The following is a 21274-nucleotide window of genomic DNA, read 5'->3' on the forward strand; positions in this document are numbered from 1 at the left end:
ATATATCTTTGTCGGGCAATTAACAATGGTCATCTGTGTGCGTACGGAAAAAGACAGCCCATAGTGCCCTGAAAAGTTTGAAAACCAGTTGTGTCCAATGGGGGCAGTTCTACCGCAGGTGAGATGGGAATGGAAAGGCAATAGGGAGTGGCCTAATGGATCGGCACAAACATGAGGCATAGTGCTTCTCTGTCCACCACTGGTCAGATGGAACTCCGCACAGGGGTAGAATGAAGGACAATGATGGAATGCTCATTTTCCTTCAATTTGTCTTTCACACAAGTTAAAGATGAACAGCCAGCTTCAGGGACTGGGGAACTGCTGTCCACCTCTAAACAGAAGGAGGTGGAGGTCTCAGAGGATGCACTGTCACATCACATCACCCCACACCTTCTACCAGCATAGATACTTTCAAGTCTTCTCTGCCTGACTGTCCGGATCAGTGCAAAAGTGCACATATGGGCTGGCCCTTTGGAGCATGGTATTGATGACCATCTTGATGCAGCATTGAGCTGAGACTGGGACATCTCACACATATGTCCAGTAGATCCCTGGAATTATCTAGAGGAGTAGAAATTCAGTGTCACAGAGATCTTCTGCGCCACTAGTATTGGGTAACCATCATTCCCCATGAGATCAGCTTATCCTCCATTTTGGCACATAGCTCTGTGATGACCTCACTAAAGAGGTACAGTGTTGCTAACACTGCTGCTTTGACAACTGAAAGTAGTTGAGCCGCAGTCTGTACACCCTCTGGTGAGTAACTCCTTCTTTGTGCAGGAGGCTGGTTATATGCCTCTCTGTAAGCTTCTTGTCCATCCCCTCCCCTGTGGCTGGTGTACCTGCTGCCCCTCTGGTTGCTGCTGCCCTGTGCTGCTCCTTCTGACTGGAGGAGCTGAAACCTGAGTAAATGAGGCCCATGGCTTCCATATTCACTAAGTGCCCAGCCATACAAATGCCTTTTCCCCTTCTCGCTGTTTATGCCAATGTTGCACCCTCCCTACCAAAGCTCACGATGCTGTCAGAACTGACCTCTTGCTTGCTCACTGCCTCATTACACTTGGCGAGGCTTTAAAGTCACGTAGATTACATGCAGACCTGGAAAAATCTAAAAACTCTGTAAAATTTAAGTTAATTGCCTTTTCAACAAGCTTAATTTCTTGCATCACATGGAAGCACGACATCTGACCTCCCTTTGCAATATCCAAGATGTGGGCTCCTGGCTCGATGTATTCATATCCGATATTCTGACTCCTGCCCTTTCCTAGCCAGTATCTAATGGGCGGAGAAATTTCAACCCAGTATCTTTGATCAAAAGTGCCACCCCTTCCTTTTTCCTTCCTTATCTTTCATAAATATCTTGTGGACAAGAATATTAACTGCTCATTCCTGTTGAGTAAGATCTCTGTTATTGTCAATTTATCACAATTCCACATAGCCATTTGTGCCTGCAACTCACCAAGCTTATTTTCCACACCCTGTACACCTACACACATGTGCTTCAAACTCATTTTAGTCTGCCTTACATTTCTCTGCTGTCTGATCCCTCCTATTTCTGAACTATTACAAATGCTGTTTGTCTTTCCCAGTCCTCTGTCCATTTGCATCTCCTCTCTATCGCTTCATCCTTGCAGCCCTCTCTATGCCAAATTAAGTTACATCCTCCCCAGTAGCACTGGTTAACCTTCCTGCAAGGACATAAGTGCCAGTTCTGCTGAGTGCAACTTACCCAACTTGTACAGGTCCCTCCTGCCCCAGCACTGGTCCCCATGCCCCAGGACCAGGTTAGGACTAATGGTTAAAGTTAGTGATCAAGGTGAGCTTTTATGGTTATAGTTGAAAACCACTATTGACCCAGCATTATCCTCGAAGATGTCCAATTCTTTTTAAATCTGGTGATATGCTGCTGTATGAACTATGGCCCTTCACCTGAGTTTATTAATGCAACAGTAAACCAGCCAGAGATGATGTATTTTACCTGTCTCTCCCTCTCTTCCCAAGACTCTGTGGATAGGATCTGTGATCTGGGAAGTCCTATGCAATGACTTAGTGAAACGTAGGAACTGTTCAGTCAAGGTCTTCACAGGCCTCTGATCATCAGCTTGGTCAATGTTCTTGTTGAATTGATCGCCTGAGTGTGTATGAGGCCGAAAAGGAAAGAAACAGAGGTATAACACAAGAAAAAAATCATTCAGGAAATGTGTGTGAAACAGAAATAATGAGCTGGAAAATGTGTGGAGAGGAAAATAACATGAAAAGTTACCCTTATCAAATGTAGATAGTCACAGAGAAAAACATATTTAAAATTGGTGAACATTAAGAACTATGGTTTAAACATCTAATTACAGATTGAGTTGCTTGTTCATAACTAACCTTCTGCTTTTTGGGAAAGCAAAAGACATACGAAAATAACGACTAAATAAGCACACATCTCCGAGTTCTCTCAATGACACGAAAAGATCGATATCAGTCACAGATTCCCCCGAGTTAATTGAATTGAGTGACCGACAGGGGGAGAAAGAACCCCCGACTCGGGGTCCCCTGATCCCATTGTTGTGTCGGCAAAGATCACAAAGAAATTTCTTGTTAGCGTTCGGGATTCTGCTCGTTCGCAAAAGCGCCCTTCACTGAAAAAAAGTCGACCAACAAATAAAGATCAATGTTGGTCAAACTCCTCGGGAACGGGCAGAGGAAAACAAAATAAGTTTTAAATTTATAAAGAAAATAGAGCCTTCACCGGACAACACTTCCCGTAGCCTTGCTAAATATAAATGTTCATCCATATACATCAATTCGCAAACATTTATTTACTCACATATGTAGGATCAGTAAACTTGGAGTTAGTGGCTTGGGTTAAGGTTACAAACTACCATGGGCCAGCGTTGTCACAAGACGCACTAATTTTTTTGTACACAGTTGCTTAAAGATAAAATTATAGTAATGCACGAATAACTTTATTTACGTATTGGTGTTTACTTATATAGTTATTCATTTATAATTAATTACTATCTACAACTATTGTTTGTAGATGATTATATACATTTCTTATTTCTTTATTCTTATGATAATTGATCGGGTATGGTAATGTAGTGGTTGTGCTGGTAATCCAGCAGCCTGGACTGCTGGCAGATGTGAGTTCAAATTCAGTAGTTGGGGAATTTCAATTAATTAAATAAATCTGAAGTAAAAAGCTAGCATCAATAATGATGATATGAAAGTAGAATACTGAAAATCTGAAATAAAATGCTGGAAATACTCTGCAGGTCAGACAACATCTGTGGAGAGAAACAGAATTAAGCGGAATCTTGCGGTCCCTCCAGCAGCAGGAAGCTGATGGGCGGGGAATTTAATTTGGCATGAGACCAAAAATCAGTTTTCCAACGTTGGGATGGGCTGTCGGAATTCCGTTTTTGGGACTTTAAGGGTGGGTCAAGTTCCCCAACAAAGAATGTCGGGAAGCCCTTTTGCATGCATTAGCATTTGATGCGAAACAAAAATAAAAATACCTGGAAAAACTCAGCAGGTCTGGCAGCATCTGCGGAGAGGAACACAGTTAACGTTTCGAGTCCAAATGACTCTTCAACAGAACTAAGTAAAAATAGAAAAAAGATGAAATATAAGCTGGTTTAAGGGGGGTGGGTGGGACAGGTAGCACCCCCCCCCCCCCCCCCACAAAACAGCTTATATTTCACCTCTTCTATTTTTACTTAGTTCTGTTAAAGAGTCATACGGACTCGAAACGTTAACTGTGTTCCTCTCCACAGATGCTGCCAGACCTGCTGAGTTTTTCCAGGTATTTTTATTTTTGTTTTGGATTTCCAGCATCCGCAGTTTTTTGCTTTTATCTTAGCATTTGATGCGTGCTCATTAAAAGGCCACCTCCCCGGAATTAGGTTACCCTGCCAAATTAAGTTCCCAGCCATCTGGAAATTAGACCATTCACTTTTACGTCTATATATAAGTGGTGTGCGGCACCTGGCAAGCTTCTCTCCTTCAATGACTTTGAGGTCAGAGGACGCTGTTTTTGCCTTCTTGGGGATTGCTCATAACTTCACTCAGATCTGGTGCCGATAGCACAGACTGCATAAAGGCTGGAAGGGAGTGGAAGGGTGGAGCAGAGACTAGACCTGGCAGGCTGGCTAAGTGGGAAACAGAGGGAGGCTGTCCAGGTGCCCTTTAATTCTGCGCCCAGACCTTCGAGCCCATGAGATGAAGGCAGGGAGGGCGACTTCCTACCTACTCCCACTATGATACTGTGCTCCACACGGATGCATCAGTAATGAGCTGAACAAATCACTCGCACTTCCGCACCAGCAACCGAACTTAGACTTCAGAGCAGAAGATTCTGCCCAATGTTTCAGGTCAATAACCCTTCATCAGGACTGAGGAAAGATAGAAATGTAATAGGTATTGAGCAAGTGGGAGTGGGAAGGGGGGAAAGAACAAAAGGGAAGGTCGATGATAAAATTGAGGGCAGGAGAGATTAAATGACAAAAGATTTCATGGTACAAAAGCCAAAGGGAGCAGTAATAGGTTTGGTAAAGAAACAAAAGATGTGTCCAGATGAGATGTGAATGCCTGCAAAGCCATCAAAATGCAAAGTGAAGGAATAAAGAAAGAAATGAGAGAAAAAAAAGATGAAAAAGCAAAAAAAAAAGCGTGGAGAGAGGTTATGATCTAAAATTGTTGAACTCAGTTTTGAATCCAGAGTGCTGAGTTGAAAGATGAGGTGTTGTTTCTCAAGCTTACGTTGAGCTTCGCTGGAACACTGTCATTGGCCTCAGAATACCCAGTCACAGATGCTGCTGTCAAAAGTCACCTTTGTCCCAGCACAAGTGTCCCTTCATGCATCTGTCGCCTGTGTGCAGATTCTTGACAGGGACTCTCAGGTTCAAAGCCCAGTCCCCCGATCCAATTCTCCATCAGCACAGGACTTGGCAAATGGATCCTGGCAGAAGCCTGTGCGTGACTTTGTTTAACGTGGTGACCTTGGGGACACTGTCATTGTCCACACAATCTTGACAGGTTGTTGGTCAGACATAGGTGACATGATCACCAGAACACTGTAGCAGGCCAAGGACAGAAATGTCAGAGTGGAAGAAAGGTGGAGAATTGAAATGATGAACGACAGGTAGCTCAGGGTCGTACTTGAAGACTGAACTGAGGTGTTCCACAAAGCGGTCACCCAGACTGCATTTGGTCTCCCAATATAGAGGCATGAGCAGTGAATGTAGTAAAAAGTTCATAAAATGAAAGAAGTACAAGTAAATTGCTGTTTCACATTGGAAGGAGTGTTTGGGGCCTTGATGTTGTAAAAACCTAACTTGTTTATTCGTGTCCTTTAGCAGAAGGAAAATACTACCTTTACCCAGCCTGTCCAAGAGCAAAGTGGTTGACTTCTAACTGCCCTCTGAAATGGCTTAGCAAACTATTCAGTTGTGTTAAAACTGCCATAATGGACTGCAATGGTTCATGACAATATTAGAAATGCAGGTCCCTTTAAGAGTGAACCAAGACAAGCTTCAGAGTGAATTGAGAGCAGGTGATGCTCATTGAAGCCTGTACTTCATTTAGGCTTTCCCCTAGGTTTCCCTCAGTAAGAGGGCTTTTGATTCTGGATAGGGAAAGGATCCAGAAGGGAAGAGTGGAAACTGGTATTTGTACTGAACTATAGTTTAATAATAAAACAGATGTGATTTACAGAATGTCATCTGCTGCCTAATTTGGTGAATGGATATCTGCCTATTTGACAAATGAAAGTAGCTCAGCATCACTTTCTCAAGCGTAATTAGAGATAGGCAATAAATATTGACATTGTCAGTCATGCTCACATCTCATGAATTAATAAAAAAGCTCTTATTTATATTGTAAAGATACACAATTACTATTTCCTTTATAGTGATTATTTGAATTTAGTTATTTATTTTGATATTGCTATGTAACCTACTTACAAGTTACAGTTAGTTTAAGTATAAACTACTGAACATAAGAACAGGAGTAGACCACTTAGACCCTTGAGCCTGAACCACCGATCAATGAGATCATGGCTGATCTGTGACCTTTACCCTATAACCTTAATACCTTTGGTTAACAAAAATCTATCGATCTCAGATTTAAAAATTAACAATTGATCTAACATCCAATGCTATTTGCAAAAGAGGGTTCCAGTCTTCTACCATCCTTGGTGTGTAGAAGTATTTTTATTATTTCCCTCCTGAAAGGTCTGGCTCTAATTTTTAGAATATGCCCCCTAGTCCTAGAATCCTGAACCAGCGGAAATAGTTTCTCTCTATAACCTATCTCGTTCCCAATAATATCTTGAAAACTTTGATTAAATCAGTCTTTAATCTTCTAAATTCAAGGAGCTATAACCCTAATTTGTGTAATTTGAGAAAGCTCTGGCTGGTAAAAGTAGGGAAAATCCCATGATATTCTATAAGTATATCAATGGGAAGAGGATAACCAGGGAAAGAGTAGGGCCTATTAGGGACCAAGGAGGCAATCTATGGGTGGAGCCAGAGGACATCAGTAGAGTGTTGAACGAATACTTCACATCCGTCTTCACCCAAGAGAATGAGGATGAAGGTATTGAACTCGGGGAGAGAGACTGCGAGGTTCTTGAACAAATTGATATTGGGAGTGACAAGGTATTGGAGGTGTTGGCAGGCTTAAAAGTGGACAATTCTCCAGGTCCGGATGATTTGTGTCCCAGACTGCTAAGGAAGGCAAGGAAGGAGATTGTAGGTGCTCTGACCCAAATTTTTAATTCGCCTCTGGCCACGGGGGAGGTGCCAGAGGACTGGAGAACAGCTGATGTGGTTCTGCTATTTAAGAAGGGTTGTAGAGAAAAGCCAGGGAACTACAGGCCAGTGAGTCTCACGTCAGTGGTAGGGAAACTATTGGAGAAAATTCTGAAGGAGAGAATCTATCTCCAATTGGAGAGGTAAGGTTTGATCAGAGATAGTCAGCATGGCTTTGTCAGAGGGAGGTCATGCCTAACAAATTTGATTGAATTTTTTGAGGAGGTGACCAGGTGTGTAGATGAGGGTAGTGTAGTTGATGTAGTTTATATGGATTTCAGCAAAGCCTTTGACAAGGTCCTATTTGGGAGACTTATAAAGAAGGCAAATGCACATGGGATACAGGGTAATTTGATAAGGTGGATTCAAAATTGGCTTAGTTGTAGGAGACAGAGGGTGATGACAGAAGGATGCTTTAGTGACTGGAAGCCAGTGTCCAGTGGCGTACCACAGGGATCTGTGCTGGGTTCCCTATTATTCATCATTTATATAAACGACATAGATGACTATGTGGGGGGTAGGATTAGTGAATTTGTGGATGACACAAAGATTGGCTGGGTGGTTAACAGTGAGGTTGAGTGTCTTGGGCTACAGGAAGATATAGACGGGATGGTCAGATGGGCAGATGGAATTTAACCCTGAAAAGTGTGAGGTGATACACTTTGGAAGGAGTAATTTGACAAGGAAGTATTCAATGAACGGCATGACATTAAGAAGTTCTGAGGAACAAAGGGACCTTGGCGTGTGTGTCCATAGATCTCTGAAGGCAGAGGACATGTTAGTGGGGTGGTGAAAAAGGCATATGGGACACTTGCCTTTATCAATCAAGGCATAGATTATAAAAGTAGGGAGATCATGTTGGAGTTGTAAAGAACCTTGGTGAGGCCACAGCTGGAGTATTGTGTGCAGTTCTGGTCGCCACATTATAGGAAGGATGCGATTGCACTGGAGGGGGTGCAGAGGAGATTCACCAGGATGTTGCCTGGGATGAAACATTTAAGTTATGAAGAGAGGTTGGATAGACTTGGGTTGTTTTCATCGGAGCAGAGAAGACTGAGGGGCGACCTGGTCGAGGTGTACAAGATTATGAGGGGCATGGACAGGGTGGATAGGGAGCAGCTGTTCCCCTTAGTTGAAGGGTCAGTCACGATGGGACACAAGTTCAAGGTGAGGGGCAGGAGGTTTAGGGGGGATGTGAGGAAAAACTTTTTTACCCAGAGGGCGGTGACAGTCTGGAATGTGCTGCCTGGGAGGGTGGTGGAGGCGGGTTGCCTCACATCCTTTAAAAAGTACCTGGATGAGCACTTGGCACATCATAACATGCAAGGCCATGGGCCAAGTGCTGGTAAATGGGATTAGGTAGGTAGGTCAGGTGTTTCTCACGTGTCGGTGCAGACTCGATGGGCCAAAGGGCCTCTTCTGCACTGTGTGATTCTGTAATTTCTCCAAGGCTAATATATCCTTCCTAAGGTGTGTTGCCCAGAACTGCTCACAGTACTCCAGATGTTGTTTAACCAGGGCTTTATATAGCTGAAGTAAAGCTTCTATCCCCCTGTATTCTAGTCCTCTAGATTCATTACTCTTTTTGATTATTTTTTGTACCCATTCATGATATTTTAATGGTTGGTCTACCTGCAGGACCCAAGTTTCTTTAGACCTCCACTGTTTTTCACCATTTACAAAATATCCGGTTCTATTTTCTAGGTCCAAAATGGATGGCCTCACCTTTGCCTACATTGAAATCCATTTCCAGGTTTAACTATTCATTTAATCTTTAGTATCTCTTAGAAATTTTATGCTTTGGTCTGCACTAGCAATGTTACCTATCTTTGAGTCATGGGCAAATTTGGATATCCCACCATCTAAGACATTAAGAAAAATGATGATTAGCTGAGGTCCCAACACAGGTTCTTGAAGGACATTCTGCCACCCTGGCCATTATCCCAACTCTGTCTTCTGTCGCACAGCCAAGTTCCCCCACCAGGTCTTTATAACTGATAAAATGTGACCAGTTTTAAAGAGGCGAAGTTTTTTTTGCTCCTTGCTTTTCTTTTCTTTTTTAATCGCTGTTATTTATTAATCCTGCTTAGTTTGCACCTTTAAGCGCGCTGACCATTTCCCGTACTCGGTAGTCTATTCCTGCAGGTTTACTTTATGTGACTGGATAACTGCATCTCCGTATGGCCAGATGCATCTCTGCAGGTTTACGATAATCTGACTGTGTTGGTGCGTGGTGTATTTCTGCATGTGTACTATGCCTGCCACTAGATAGGTACATAGTGTATCTCTGACTGTAGGTGTACTGCTGCTGCTTGTTATTTTTGTTCCCGCCTGTAATTGTCCGCTGAATCAGGAAAGCCCGGGACCAGATCTTGACCTCCAAATTGAATTTTTGCCATTTGAGTTGCTGGCTCATTCGGTCCTCCCACCACCAGGGGTAGCCACATAGAAACAACCCTGGGAGCGGTGTCGATTGGCCAGCCCCATCCATTCCGAAGCCGCCGGGGCCAGGGCCAGTAATAGCAGGCCTGGAGTTGGAGGCCGTTTTTGTGGGTCTCTCCCTGCCCTTTCCGTTAACAGGTGTGCAGCGAGAGCGAAAGTGGGCAATTGCCGCAAAAACGGGTAACGCGTTGGGGGAGGAGCTAGAGGGGCTAACATGTGAGACGGGCAGAGAGGCGGTAATGCTAAGGAATATCGCATCGGCGCAGAGAGATGGATAGTAAAAGTGTGGAGTGCAGAGAGAAAAAGAACGGGGTAACGGGTGGAGAAAGGGGGCGGGGAGGAGCAGGAGAGGGTGAATAGGAGGGGAGGATGAGGTGAGGGGGAGATGCGGAGGATGGGGTGCGGAGGAGGAAGGGGTAAGTGGTGAGGGGCCTGAGGCCAAGGGTTGAGCAACACAGGGTGAGGAGGAGGAAAAGGGGCTGGGGGGCAGGGTGATGATGGGTGAGGTGAGGGGCTGGGTGTTGTGCAGGTTAGGATGGGATGATGTAAAGCAAGGGGTGAGGAGGGGTGGATGAGGAGGGGCAGCAACGTGTGTCATGATGATTGTGTGGGGTGAGGTGGGAGCAGGCAATGTGCAGAGTGAGGGGGCACGAGTTGCACAGGGCAAGCAGGAGGGAGTGGTGACGTGAGGGGGAATGGGTTGGGCAACGTGAGGTTTGGGGGGAGCGGCACTTTGGGTGGGTGATGTGAAGAGTGGTGGGGTGGGTGACATGGGTGGGCAACGAGAGGTGTGGATGGGCGGGTGCGACACACGATGAGGATTGGGGGTGTGAGGTGAAAGGGGTTGGGGGATGATTAGAGTGAGGCGTGGGGGGTGGGCAACGCACGAGATAAGGGTCGGTGCGATGTGAGTGGTGAGGATGGGGGTGGGCGATGTGCAGGTGAGGGGTGTTGGCGACGTGCGGGGTGGATGATGCGTGGGATGAGGATGGGTTGGATTGCATGCAGAGTGAGGAGAGTTTGGACGACGCACAGGGAGGAGGACTACGAGGAGGGTGGTAGTGAACGTGGGTTGAGGACGAGGAGGGGGTGATGCATGGGATGAGGAGGGAGTGGAGCACGGTGAGGAAGAGGAGGAAACTGATGTGTTGGGGGGGAGGGAGGGGTGCGGTCACGCGGGGTGAGGGAGGGGGTCGAGAGCATGGGTTAAGTATTAGCAGGTGGAAGAGGGGCGACTGTGGGTTTTCCTGCACTACATGGACCAGCGGTTCATGAAGGCAGCTGCCCATCACCTTCCTGAGGGCATTTAGGGATGGGCAATAAACGCTGGCCTAGCCAGCGATGCCCACATTGGATGAATGAATTTAAAAATGAACACGTGGGGTGGGGAACACAGTTGTCTTCGAGACAGGATGAGTATCGTGGGGCACTGACTGAGAGAGGGGAGTTATTGCACAGGTGTGATGAGAGATGGGGTAATGCATGGAAGAAAGGGGGAGGTGGTGGTGTAGTGGTATTGTTACTGGACTAGTATTCCAGATACCCAGGGTAATGTTCTAGGGACCTGGGTTTGAAACCCACCACAGCAGATGGTGAAATTTGAATTCAATAAAAAAAAATCTGGAATTAAAGGTCTAATGATGACCATGAAACCGTTGTCGATTGTCGCAAAAACCCATCTGGTTCACTAATGTCCTTTAGGGAAGGAAATCTGCCATCCTAACCCGGTCTGGCCTACATGTGACTCTGGACCCACAGCAATGTGGTTGACTCTTAAATGCCCTCTGAAATGGCCTGGCAAGCCACTCAGTTCTCAAGCGCAATTAGGGATGGGCAATAAATGCTGGCCAGCTGGCGATGCCCACATCCCATGAACAAATAATTTTTAAAAACATGGTTGGGTCAGAGTGGAGCTACGAAGGGGCTCACGAAGAAGGGAAGTTACAAGGGCAGTGGGAATGTGGGAGGTATTGGTGTGATTAGGGTATTGATTTGGACATACAAGAGGTTCTGGGGTGATGGCAGTATGGGAAAAGGAACAGGAAGTAATTAGGATTTGTCATGGTGCAGGAGTTATAGGGTCGCAGAGGATCACTGGAGGTTTAGGGGTATTATAGAGAATTATAATGCTGCAGGGCATAATGAAGAATTACAGAATCACAGAGTTGTTACAGTGCAGAAGGAGGCCATTTGGCACATTGTGTCTGCACAGGCTGTCCGAATGAGCGATTAATTTTGTGCCATTCCCCCCATAACTCTGCATGTTCTTTCTTTTCAGATAGCAGTCTAATTCCTTCTGAGTGCTTTAATTGAACTTGCCTCCACAATACTCTCAGGCAGTGCATTCCAGACCTTAACTATTCACTACGTAAAAAAGCTTTTCCTCATTGCTTTTGCTTCTTTCACCAATTACTTTAAATCTGTGCCCTCTTGTCCTCAATTCTTTCACGAGTGGGAGCAATTTCTCCCTATCTACGCTGTCCAGACCCCCATGATTTTGAAGGGATTATAGGTAATTTATGGGCTGCCTGATCAGGTAGGGTCACCATCCTGAGCAGGGGGATGGAGTCGGGGCTGGAGGGTGCAGATACCAAGCTCTCAATACTCAATAGAAAATGAAGGGATGAAGTTAAAAAGGGAATTAGGAAAGCAAAGAAATGAGCAGGTAAAAATATCGGCAAGTAAAATCAAGTAAGCCCCAAAAAATGCTTTATAAATACATAAAGAGCAAGAAGATAACTAAGAAGACATTAGGTCCAATTGGAGACTAAAGTTAACTTTTGTGTGGAGATGGAAGATGCGGGCATGATTTTTAATGAAGAGACAAGAAATAGGATCCGGAGTAGACCATATGGCCCATCAAGCCTGCTCCGCTATAGAAACAGAAAATGGGAGCAGGAGTAGGCCATTCAGCCCTTCGTGCCTGCTCCGCCATTCAATATGATGATGGCTGATCCTCTATTTCAACATCTCAACGCTGTACTTCTGTGCTCTCCCCATACCCCTTGACTCCCTTAGAGTCCAGAAATCTTTCTATTTCTTTCTTAAATATATTCAGTGATTTGGCATCCATAGCCTTCTGTGGTAGAGAATTGCATAGGTTCCCCACCCCGAGTAAAGGCGTTGCTCCTCATCTCAGCCCTAAATGGTTTACCCCGTATCCTGAGATTGTGACCCCTTGTTCCAAACTCTCCAGCCAGAGGAAACACCGTTCTTGCATCCAGTCTGTCCATCCTTGTCAGAATTTTATACGTTTCAATGAGATCTCCTCTCATTCTTCTAAATTTCAGTGAGTACAGGCCTAGTCGGCCCAATCTCTCCTCATACGACAATCCCGCCACCCCAGGAATCAGTCTGGTTATCCTTCGCTGCACTCCCTCTATGGCAAGTATATCCTTTCATAGGTAAGGAGACCAAAACTGCACACACTACTCCAGATGTGGTCTCACCAAGACCCTGTACAGCTGCAGTAAGACATCTTTGCTCCTGTTCTCAGTCCTTTCGCAATGAAGGCCAACATATCACTTGTCGTCTTAACTGCTTGCTGCACCTACATGCTTGCTTTTAGTGATTGGTATATAAGGACACCTAGGTCCCTTTGTACATCAACATTTCGCAATCTATCACCATTTAGATAATACTCTGCCATTCTGTTTTTCCTACTAAAGTGGATAACTTCACACTTATCCACATTATACTGCATTTCCATGTATTTGCCCACTCACTCAATCTATCTAAATCGCTTTGAAGGCTCTTAACACCCTCCTCATTGCTCACATTCCCATCAAGTTTCGTGTCATCAGCAAACTTGCAAATATTACATTTGGCTCCCTCATCCAAATCATTGATATATATTGTGACTAGCTGGGGCCCAAGCACTGATTCCTGCGGTACCCCATTAGTCACCACCTGCTACTCTGAAAAAGACCCATTTATTCCTATTCTCTGTTTCCTGTCTGGTAACCAATTCTCGATCCATGCCAATATATTACCCCCAATCCCATGAGTTTTAATTTTACACACTAACCTCTTATGTAGGACTTTATCAAAAGCTCTTCTAAAAATCCAAACACACCACATCCAATTGTTCTCCCTTATCTATTCTGCTAGTTATGTCCTCAAAGAACTCCAGTAGGTTTGTCAAAAATGATTTCTCTTTCATAAATCCTTGTTGACTGTGTCTAATCCTTTTCATATTTTCTAAGTGCCCTGTTATCACATCCTTTATAATAGACTCTAGCATTTTCCCTACAACTGAGGTTAGGTTAACCGGTCTGTAATTCGCTGTTTTCTCCCTCCCTCTTTTTTTAAATAGTGGGGTTACATTTGCTGCCCTCCAACCTGCCGGGACAGATCTAGAATCTATAGAATTTTGGAAAATGACAACAAACGCATCAGCTATTTCCATGGCAACCTCCTTTAGTATCCTGGGATGTAGATTATCAGGCCCTGGGGATTTATCAGCTTTCAGTTCCATTACTTTCTCCAGCACTATTATTTTAGTAATACTAATTTCCTTCAATTCCTCCTCCTCCTCATTAGACCCTTGGTTCCCTAGTTTTTTTGGGAAGTTATTTGTGTCTTCCTCCAAGAAGACAGAACCAAAGTAGTTGTTTAATTGCTCTGCCATTTCCTTGTTTTCTATTATAAATTCTCCCCTTTCAGACTGTAAGGGTCCTACATTTGTCTTCACTAATCTTTTTCTTTTTACATACTTAAAGAAGCTTTTACAGTCTGCTTTTATGTTCCTTGCAAGTTTACTCTCATACTCTATTTTTCCCCTCTTAATCAACCTCTTGGTCCTCCTTTGCTGAATTCCAAACTGCTCCCAATCCTCAGGCTCACTACTTTTTCTAGCAACTTTATATGACTCCTCTTTGGATCTAATACTATCCTTAATTTCTTTTGTTAGCTGTGGTTGGGCGATTTTCCTGTTGTGTTTTTGCACCAGAAAGGAATATATAACTGTTGTAATGCATACATCCGTTCTTAAATATGAGCCATTGTCTATCCACTGTCATGCCTTTTAACGATGTTTCCCAATCTATCTTAGCCAACTCTCGCCTTGTACCTTCATAGTTTCCTTTAAGTTTTAGGACCCTAGTTTCAGATCAGACGACTTCACTTTCCATCCTAACTATCATGTTATAATCACTGTTCCCTAAAGGACCCCATGCAACAAGATTATTAATTAAACCCTTCTCACCGCACAATACCAAATCTAGGATAGCCTGTTCCCTAGTTGGTTCCTCAACATACTGGCCTAAAAAACCATCTCGTACACACTCCAGGAATTCATTCTCCACAGTTTTGTTGCCAATTTGGTTTTCCCAGTCTATATGTAGATTAAAGTCACCCATGATTACTGTAGCACCTTTGTTATGTGTATCTCTAATTTCTTATTTGATCCTTTCCCCTACCTTATCACTACTGTTTGGAGGCCTAAAGGCAATTCCCACTAATATTTTCTGCCTTTTGTTGCTGCTTAGCTCCAGCCAGACTGATTCTACATCTAGATTTTTTCAGCCAGTATCCTCTCTCACTATCTCACCAATTTCATCCTTAACTAACAATGCCACGGCACCTCCTTTTCCTTTTTGCCTGTTTGTCCTAAATATCAAGTACTCTTGGATATTCAGTTCCCAGCCTTGGTCACCCTGCAGCCACAACTGCATAATCACAATCATATTGCACCTGTTTACATCTATTTGCACTGTTAATCGTCTACCTTATTGCAAATGCTCCCTGCATTCAGATTAAGTGCCGTCAGACTTGCCTTTTTAACATTTTTACACTTTTTTTGTACTATTTGCTGCTGGGCCTTGTTCCTCTGATTTCCACTTTTGCTTTCTACTTTTCTGTCTTTCGTTCCTATCTTTGTTTCCTTCTCCTGTGTCTCCCCAGGAAGTTCAGGTTTCCATCCCCCTGCCAATCTAGTTTAAACCCTGCCCCACAGTACTAGCAAATACCCCTTGTGAGAATATTGGTCTCGGTCCTGCTGGGGTGCAACCCGTCCAGCTTGTACAGATCCCATCTTCCCCAGAATCGGTCCCAATGCCTCAGGAATCTAAATCTCTCCAGCCACACATTCATCTGGTCTGTTCTCCTATTCCTGATCTCGCTAGCACGTGGCACTGGGAATAATCCTGAGATTACTACCTTTGAGGTCATGATTTTTAATTTATTTCCTAGCTTCCTAAATTCTGCTTTCAGGACTTCATCCTTCTTTTTATCCATGTCTTTGGTACTGATATGGACCACAACCTCTGGCTGTTCACCCATCAGAATGTCCTGCAGCTGCTCAGTAACATCCTTGACCCTGGCACCAGGGAGGCAATGTACCATCCTAGTGTCATGTCTGCGGTCGCAGAAACGTCTATCTGTTCCCCTTACAATAGAATCCCCTATCACTATTGCTCTACCACTCTTTTTTTCCCCCCCCTTCTCTGTGCAGCTGAGCCACTCGTGCCACGAACTTGACTTTTGCTGCAATCACCTGAGAAACCATCTCCCTCAGCAGTATCCGAAACGGAAAATCTGTTGGAGAGGGAGATGGACCCAAGGGACTCCTGCACTATCTGCCTAGTGCTTTTACTCTGGTGCTCATCCATTCCCTTTCTTCCTGTGTACTCTTTACCTGTAGTGTGACCACCTCACTGTGTGTGCCATCCATGAAGATCTCACCCTTGTGGATGCTCCATGGTGTCTCCAGGCGCAGCTCCATCTCTGGAACACGGATCTCAATTAGCTGCAGCTGGAGACACTTCCTGCAGACATGGCTGCCTTGGACATTGGAAGTGTCCCTGACTTTCCACATCTCGCAGGAGGAGCACTCCACTTGGCTGAGCTGCCCTGCCATGACTTACCCTTAAATTACTCCCTTTACTTTTACTTCCTGTAGTTTAGAGAATATTAAGGACAGAAGAAATACTTACCAGGTCCTAGTTACCAATGCCACCACTCTTCTTACGAAGGAAAGGCCAAAAATGAAAGGATCACCTTCCCTCTTCACCGAACTGCCTCTCTCACCAAACTCCAACTGAAACACTCTAATGCAGCCCAAAGCAGCACTTGTGACTGATCTTGGGATTCAACTCCACTTTCCTGCCTGCTCCCCATATTCCTTGATTCCCTGAGAAACCAAAAATCTGTCTATCCCAGCCTTAAATATATTTAATGATGGCGCATCCACAACCCTCTAGCGTAGAGAATTCCAAAGATTCACAACCCTTTGAGTGAAGTAACTTCTAAATGATCGGCCCCTTATCCTGACTCTGTGGCCCATGGTTTAGATTCCCCGACCAGCAGAAACGGGCTCTCAGCGTCTACTATATCAAGCCCCTTCAGAATCTTGTACGTTTCAATGAGATCACCTCTCATTCTTCTAAAATGCAGAGAATATTGGTCCAGTTTACTCAGCCTCTCATCAGAAGACAACCTTCTCACCCCAAGGACCAATTTAGTGAACTTTCGTTGTACAGCCTCCAATGCAAGTATATCCTTAAATGTGGAGATCATAATTGTACACAGTATTCCAGATGTGGCCTCACCATAGCCCCGTACATTTGTAGCAAGACTTCTTTATTCCTGTATTCCAAACCCCTTGCAATAAAGGCCAACATGCCATTTGCCTTCCTAATTGCTTGCTATTGCATGCTAACTGAGTTCCATGTACGAGCACATCCAAGTCCCTCTGAACATCAACATTTACAAGTTTGGCACCTTTCAAAAAATACTCATCTCTATTCTTACGACCAAAATTAATAACTTCACACTTCCCAACATTGTACTCCACCTGCCATCCTATTTTCCACTCACTCAACTTGTCTACGTCTCTTTGTATCCTCCCCAGACTTTGTGCTTGTCTTCATAAAAGAGGAGGATGAGGCAGACATTGTAGTTGAGGAAGAATGTGAAGTATTGGGCGGTGAAAGCATAATGAGAGAGAAAGTATTAAGAGGTTTAGCATTTGGAAAGTGGATAATTTGCCAGGTCTGGATAAAATATACCCCACAATACTAAGGGAGGAAATAGCGGAGGCACTGACCATCATTTTCCAATCTTCTCTGGCTATGTTCGTGGTGTTAGGATTGCTAACATTGTAACTATTTAAAAAGGAAGAGATAAACCAAATAATTAATAGGCCAGTTGGCCTGACCTCGATGGTGGGCAAATTATTGGAAAAAAATTCTGAAGGACAGCATAAATTGTCAGTTAGAAAGACATGTACTATTCAAGGACAAACAACGTGAATTCTTAAGGAAAGGTCGTGTCTGACTGACTTGATTGAATTTTTTGAGGAGGTAACAAGGGTGGATGAGGATAGCATGATAGATGTAATCTACATGGATTTTAGCAAGGCTTTTGGCAAGGGTCCCAAGTGGCTGACTGGTTATAAAAGTAAGAGCCCATGGGATCCAAGGGAAAGTGGCAAATGAGATCCAAAATAAGCTCAGTGGCAAGAATCAAAGGGTAATGTTCATTGTTCATTTTTGTCACTGGAAGACTGTTAGTATGATTCTGTAGGGGGTCAGTACTATTTCCCTTGCTTTTTGTGGTATATATCAATGACTTAGACTTAGCTGTAGGGGAGGGGGCATGATCAAGAAGTTTGCAGATGATACAAAATTCATCATGTGATTGCTAGCAAGAAAGCTGTAGACTGCAGGAAGATATCAATGGACTGGTCAGGTGGACAGAGAAATGGGAGTAATGCATTTCGTGTGGAAAACAAGGCAAGGGGATACACAAAAATGGTAGGAAGATGGTTGTGGGTTTTGGAGGTCAATCATCTCAATTCCAGGACATCACTGCAGGATTCCTCGGAATAGTGTCTTAGGCCCAAACATCTTGAGCTGCTTCATCAATTACCTTCCTTCCATCATAAGGGTAGAAGTGAGGATGTTCACTGAAGATTGCACAATGTTCACTATTTGTGACTCCTCAGATACTGAAGCAGTTCATGTCCAAATGCAGCAAGACCTGGACAATATCCAGGCTTGGGCTGACGAGTGGCAAGTAACATGCCACACAAGTGTCATGCAATGACCATCTCCAACAAAAGAGAATCTAACCATCGCCCTTGACATTCAGTGGCATTACCATTGCTGAATCCCCCACTATCAACACCCTGGGGGTTACCATTGACTAGAAACTGAACTGGATTAGCTATGTAAATACTGTGGCTACCAGAGCAGGTCAGAGGCTAGGAATCCTGCAGTGAGTAACTCACCTCCTGACTCCTCAAAGCTTGTCCACTATCTACAAGGCACAAGTCAGCAGTGTGATGGAATACTCTCCACTTGGCCTGGATGAGTGCAACACCAACAACACTCAAGAAGCTTGACACCATCCAGGATGAAGCTGCCTGCATGATTGGCACCCTATCCACAAACATTCACTCCCTCCACCACCAACACACAGTAGCAGCAGTGTGTACCATCTACAAGATGAACTGCAGGAACTCATCAAGCCTTCTTAGACAGCATCTTCCAAACCCACAACCACTACCATCTAGAAGGACATGGGCAGCAGACAGATGGGAACATCACTATCTGGAAGTTTCTCTCCAAGCCACTCACCTTTGTGACTTGGAAATATATAACCGTTCTTCACTGTCTCTGGGTCAAAATCTTGGAACTCTGGCTGAGGGGAGATTTAGTTGAGGTGTACAAAATTATAACGGGCCTAGATAAAGTGGATAGGAAGGACCTATTTCCCTTAACAGAGATCAATAACCAGGGATAATCAATTTAAAGTAATTGGCAGCACAATTAGAGGGGAGTTGAGAAATAATCTCACATGGAGATGATGGGGTCTTGAACTCTTTGAAATGCACTTGAAGTGCTATAACCTCTGCAGGGTTATGAACCAACAACTGGAAAGTGGGATTAGGGTGGATTGCACTTTCTCAGTTGGCATGGGCATAATGGACCTAATAGACTCTTGTGTTGTAAATTTTCTGTGAAGCACAATAGCCAGTGGTAAAAATGAGAGAGGAAGCTTGAAATCAGGCAGTTTTGGGAATTGTGGACAAGGACCACTGTTTTCCTGGTCCTCAATACCCATGGAATTATTTTGTACTGTCTACCGTTCGGAATCATTGATTACTTGGGTGGGGTATGGACAGGCTGAATTGTAGTTGTAGAAGTGACTGATTTTAATCTTATTTCTTCCCTTAAACAGCTGGATTGTGCTGGGACTAACACAAGAATGAGGGTCAGTAATCCAGGAGCAGCGTGTCTGAAGCAGGCTGTTCCCATGACAGCTCGACGCCGCAGGTGGAAACGCAAGGCCATGTTGGTGCTGACTGATGTGTCTGGGGCCAAGCAGCTGAGCGTGCTTACACGCCGCTGCTGCCTTCTTGCACCCTGTCGCCGGGGAGTGAAGAGACCACGCCACAGACAGAGCAGAAAGAATGCTGCAACCTGGGAAGGTGCGGATGAGGTGGGCAAGGAAGATGAGATTATGCAATCAAGGGCCGCTGAACAAGATGAAGAGCAAGAGGAGGAGGAAGAAAATAATACTGAGTCCCCTCCTTGTAATACAGGGGGAAAGGTTAATGGTTCGCTTAAAAGCAGGAGTCAAAAAAATCTGGCCTGCACAGCTGCAGAGACTGATGGAGAAGCAGTGTATCAGCGTTTGTATGCAGACTCGTTGGCCCTTAACGGGATTCTCAACAGTGAATCATCTCAAGATTTCATTGATGATGATGCTGTTTCCTCTGGAGCAGGTACAAGGCTGTGTCTCACTGCAGTAAACATCGGGAACGAGCAGAGCATCGTCCTCATGTCCCCCTCACAGGTAGGAGAAATTTCATCTTTTTGCAGTCTTTCTCCTCTTCTGCTAAAGGTGCTGATTTTCACTGGGGTTTAGGCCCCTCATGCTTTCCTGAAGGTGCTGACTTTCACTGGGGTATGGTGTCCTTTCATTACCTATATCTTCTTCTTGTGTGGGTTCATGCATTCACTTTTGGAAGACAATACAAACATGGATTCCTGATTTAGAATTGAAGGTAACCTTTTGTCATGGTTTTCATAGTGTTCCTGTTGCTGCTTTCTCTGCAGAAGTTGACGTTTCGAGGAAGGTGTCGCATGACTTGTCTGTACGGGAGTGTCCAAGTGTTAGGATTTACAATTGGACAGGGACAGCCCGCATATTGCCTGTACTCCTTACCAACACACGCTGCCCTGAACATCGAGGCACTGCCTCACTGTAAACCAGGTCGTACTAAGCGAGAGATGAAAATGGAGGTGAAGGCAGTTTTCCGACAGCACGTACCAGCAGGTGAGGGTCTGGCATCCATGAAGAGAAACAGGCCCCTGTCTGTTAGACAGAGACACTTCATAGGTACACTGTAACCCACTCAGTGTAGCAGGAAGCTGGTAACCAATATAGTGCCTACAGCAATTATCAGAAGTCACTGAACGATCCACATTGGTACAAACTGGGTGCCCTGCTCGTTCTGTTATAGATGCCTGATTTTGATAAATAAAATTTAGATGTTAGAAATATTATAGATGAAGCAAATGGGTAAAACTGTGGCAAATGGATTTTAGTGTAGTCCACTTTGGGCCTAAAAAGAATAAAACAGGGTATTTTCCAAATGGTGATAAATTAGAAACAGCAGAGATCCAAAGAGGAGGAAACAGAGTTAATGTTTCAGGTTGATGACCTTTCATCAGATGTTCTGGGTACAAGGGGATCGAAGTCATAGTTCAGCTATACAAAGCACTGGTTACTCCACACTGGAGTTCTGTGAGCAGTTCCAGCACCACACCTCTAGAAGGATATATTGGCTTTGGAGGGAGTGCAGTGTAGATTTACCAGAATGATAACTGGACTCCAAAGTTAAATTACGAGAAGAGATTACACAAGCTAGGGTTGTATTCTCTGGTATATAGAAGTTTAAGGGGTGATTTGATCAAAGTTTTCAAGACATTAAGGGGGAACAAATGGGGTAGATAAAGAAAAATATTTCTGCTGTCTGGGGTTTCTAGGTCTTAGGGACATAGTCTAAAAATTAGTGCTGG

The 21274-nt window shown here is 44.3% G+C and overlaps 1 protein-coding gene across 4 annotated transcripts in view; it reads left to right on the plus strand.

Annotated features, from left to right (window-relative positions):
* The first annotated feature begins 9255 nt into the window (after window positions 1-9255).
* The window catches only part of LOC144690454 (polynucleotide 5'-hydroxyl-kinase NOL9-like), a 31159-nt gene continuing 19140 nt past the window's right edge, over window positions 9256-21274 (plus strand). For 2 of the 4 annotated variants that reach the window (XM_078557977.1, XM_078557980.1), the window contains exons 1-3: window positions 9256-9380; window positions 19454-20045; window positions 20309-20528. In XM_078557977.1, the coding sequence (XP_078414103.1) occupies window positions 19455-20045; window positions 20309-20528 (811 nt within the window). In that variant the 5' untranslated portion in view covers window positions 9256-9380; window position 19454. Of the gene's footprint in view, window positions 9381-11520; window positions 11579-19427; window positions 20046-20308; window positions 20529-21274 lie in introns of all 4 variants that reach the window. The other 2 variants (XM_078557978.1, XM_078557979.1) reach the window with 2 other exon arrangements.

Source organism: Cetorhinus maximus, chromosome 15 (assembly GCF_964194155.1).
Source record: "Cetorhinus maximus chromosome 15, sCetMax3.hap1.1, whole genome shotgun sequence".
Taxonomy (NCBI): domain Eukaryota; kingdom Metazoa; phylum Chordata; class Chondrichthyes; order Lamniformes; family Cetorhinidae; genus Cetorhinus; species Cetorhinus maximus.